We start from the raw sequence: 2,523 nt of genomic DNA on the forward strand, positions 1-2,523 counted from the left end.
GCAGCAGCAGGCGTACGCGGGCGTCGGCGCGGTGCCGAGCCAGCCGGCGACGCCGGCGGCAGCGCTGGCGGCGGCGGCACCGCACCAGCAGCCGCAGCAGCAGCAGCTCTACGGCGGCGCTTACGGGTACCACCCGCCTCAGGCTGGGTTCCAGGCGCAGCAGGCGTCGCCGGCGCAGCCCAGCCCCTGGGACGTGCAGCAGCAGCAGCAGCAGCAGCAGCAGCAGCAGCAGCAGCAGCAGCAATAGCAGCAGCAGCAGCAGTAGCAGCTGCAGGGCGGGCCCGCGGGCCCCGCTCTTGACGCGGGCAGCAGGCTGCGATAGAGCCTCGGCCGGCTGGCGGCACTGAACCAGGGGTGGTTGGGCGGGTTGGGGGGTTCACCGCAAATCGGGCGCCGCCGGCGAGATTGGTCTGGCTGCCGCGAACCGCTCACGAACGTGGTCATGTGTGGGCGCCCTCCGTCGATCCTCTCCTCAACTTGTGGCTTCTTGGCGTGCTCGTGCGGCGCCGAGACTTTGCCCCTGCGCGCGCGCCGGGATCCCGGCCGGCGCCCCCCCTCGGGCGGCGCGCGGGGGCGCCTCTCCACCGCCCTTTTCCTACCCCGCGCGCCTGGTCCCGCCACACATCCGGGGCGGGGCGCGCCGCCTTTCTCCCCCCCGGCGTCCCCTGGCCGCGGCGCCTTTTTGCACCCCTCCGGCATTGCCAGTCACCGCCACTTCATTACGGGGCCTCCCCGGGGGATGCTAGGACACAGATTGTGGGCGCCCGCTCCTCTTGCGACTTGCCGAGACTGTTGCGCGCGCGCATTCGCACCACTTTTGATGCCCGCCAGGACTTGCCGCGCGCGAGGGGCCGGCAGGTCGTCTGCACGCCACACCCGGTGCTCGGCCACGCTCGCAAGCGCAATGCTGCGGCGGCGCCCACCGCCGCCGTCGTGGGAAGTCCCCTTTGCGCGGGCCCCGGCTGTCTCGCCATGGTGGCGGCCCCGGCGCCGCACCGCGCCGTGGTGCGGCTCTCTGCACATTGCCTGCATGAACCCATGGGCAGTTTCCGCTTTCACGCCGGACGGCGCAGCCGGCCGCGTGGCCGCGGCCCGGCGACGCCGGCGGCGGTCTGGCTTGCACCCGCCACTCCAGGTGTGATGGCGTTAAACGCCATCTGTCTCCTCAGCTTCCTGTCTGCGTTGCGGCGTTGATGCCCACTCAGAAACAGCATTTGCCAATTGAGCCAAGTGGAGGCGGGCCTCGCGCCCTGGTTGCTGCTGCCTTGGTCCCTGCTTTGATCGTTGGAACTGCCACTTCATCTTGTAACCTTGTGTGCATGCACAAATCAAGGCAGCCACGCCCCAAGTGGCCTGGAGTGCGATGGTCGGGCACGGAGGTTGACGCACAGCGCTGTTGTGCGAACGACACACCTGTCGCAGCTCAATGTTTGACCCAGGTGCTTGCCTGTGCATGCAATGTGCACCAAGAGGAACCAACTAACGCCACGTCAAACATAAGATTGTGGAAATCACCACATCAGCCCTCGGTCCCCTTTGGCCTCTGCTGAGCGTGCTGTGCCTGGTTGCTGGGCATCAACCGCCTCATCCCTCATGCCAAAGCAGCACAAGCAGGGGCTTACCGTTGCACGTTGCAGCCCTCGCTTACCGTAATCGAAGCCCATTCAGTGGTTACTGTACGTGTTGGAAACCAGCGGCATACCACGCGAATCCGCTTCAACCCAGACCCCAACATCGCCACGGAGGGCGGACAGCCAACCCAGCATAGGATAGCTTGCCTGGGTCTCCTTGGATAGGTTTAGACTAGCTCCGTCTTCCAGGCCGGCGATCTGCAGCAGCAGCGATCAAAACGATGGACTTCGAAGGGCAGAAGCTGGCAGAGACACTGCTCTACCGCCTGCTGATCGTATTTGCAGCCATTGGCTTTGTGGTGGGCTACGCAGCTGGCAGCTTCCGGCTCATGGTCTTGATCAACGCCGCCGGCCTTGCTGCGACGCTGCTGGTGGTGGTGCCCAATTGGCCCTTCTTCAACCGCAACCCGTTCAACTGGCTGCCGCCTCTGAATCCAGAGGACGCAGCAGCTGGCGGCGGTAGCAGCAGTACGGCCGGTGGCGCAAGCAGTGGCAGTTCAGCCAGCCGGGGCAGCCGAGCCAAGCGGTAGCATCGGGCGCAGCAGCTCTTTTTTGCTGTGACGTTGTGCCATGGACATTCCTTTTTTGACATCAGCGGACGTTTGCTGGCCATGGCCCCCTAGTTTGCAGTGAAGTGCCTCGACCGTTTTGGTGTGCCATCATGACACGCATGTAAATGATTCTGAAGTCTCAGCTCGCAGACCATCACATAATAATTTTCACTGCAGGGTGCCTATTGGAGGGCGCTGACTGCATGTTGCAGCAGCAGCAGCAGCAGCAGTCCCAATACAAAATGACGACTGTCCCTAACAACGACCCGCACGTGTTTAAGTTCGTCACCCAACGACAGCAGGGAGTTGAGCAGCAACCAACCCATGCAGCACTTGTGTCC

The 2,523-nt window shown here is 64.6% G+C and overlaps 2 protein-coding genes across 2 annotated transcripts; both read left to right on the top strand.

Annotated features, from left to right (window-relative positions):
* Positions 1-10: 10 nt before the first annotated feature.
* MNEG_4278 (hypothetical protein) lies at positions 11-247 on the top strand (the record flags this gene model as incomplete). Its single annotated transcript, XM_014047238.1, has 1 exon — positions 11-247. A coding segment is annotated over one exon (237 nt), but the record flags the coding sequence as incomplete, so codon positions are not given.
* Positions 248-1,852: 1,605 nt separating this feature from the next.
* MNEG_4279 (hypothetical protein) lies at positions 1,853-2,161 on the top strand (the record flags this gene model as incomplete). The annotated part of the gene is made up of 1 exon (XM_014047239.1): positions 1,853-2,161. One exon carries the CDS (start codon positions 1,853-1,855, stop codon positions 2,159-2,161), a length of 309 nt encoding a protein of 102 aa, XP_013902693.1.
* Positions 2,162-2,523: the final 362 nt, after the last annotated feature.

The sequence above is a fragment of the Monoraphidium neglectum genome, assembly GCF_000611645.1.
Source record: "Monoraphidium neglectum strain SAG 48.87 unplaced genomic scaffold scaffold00587, whole genome shotgun sequence".
NCBI classification, from domain to species: Eukaryota; Viridiplantae; Chlorophyta; class Chlorophyceae; order Sphaeropleales; family Selenastraceae; genus Monoraphidium; species Monoraphidium neglectum.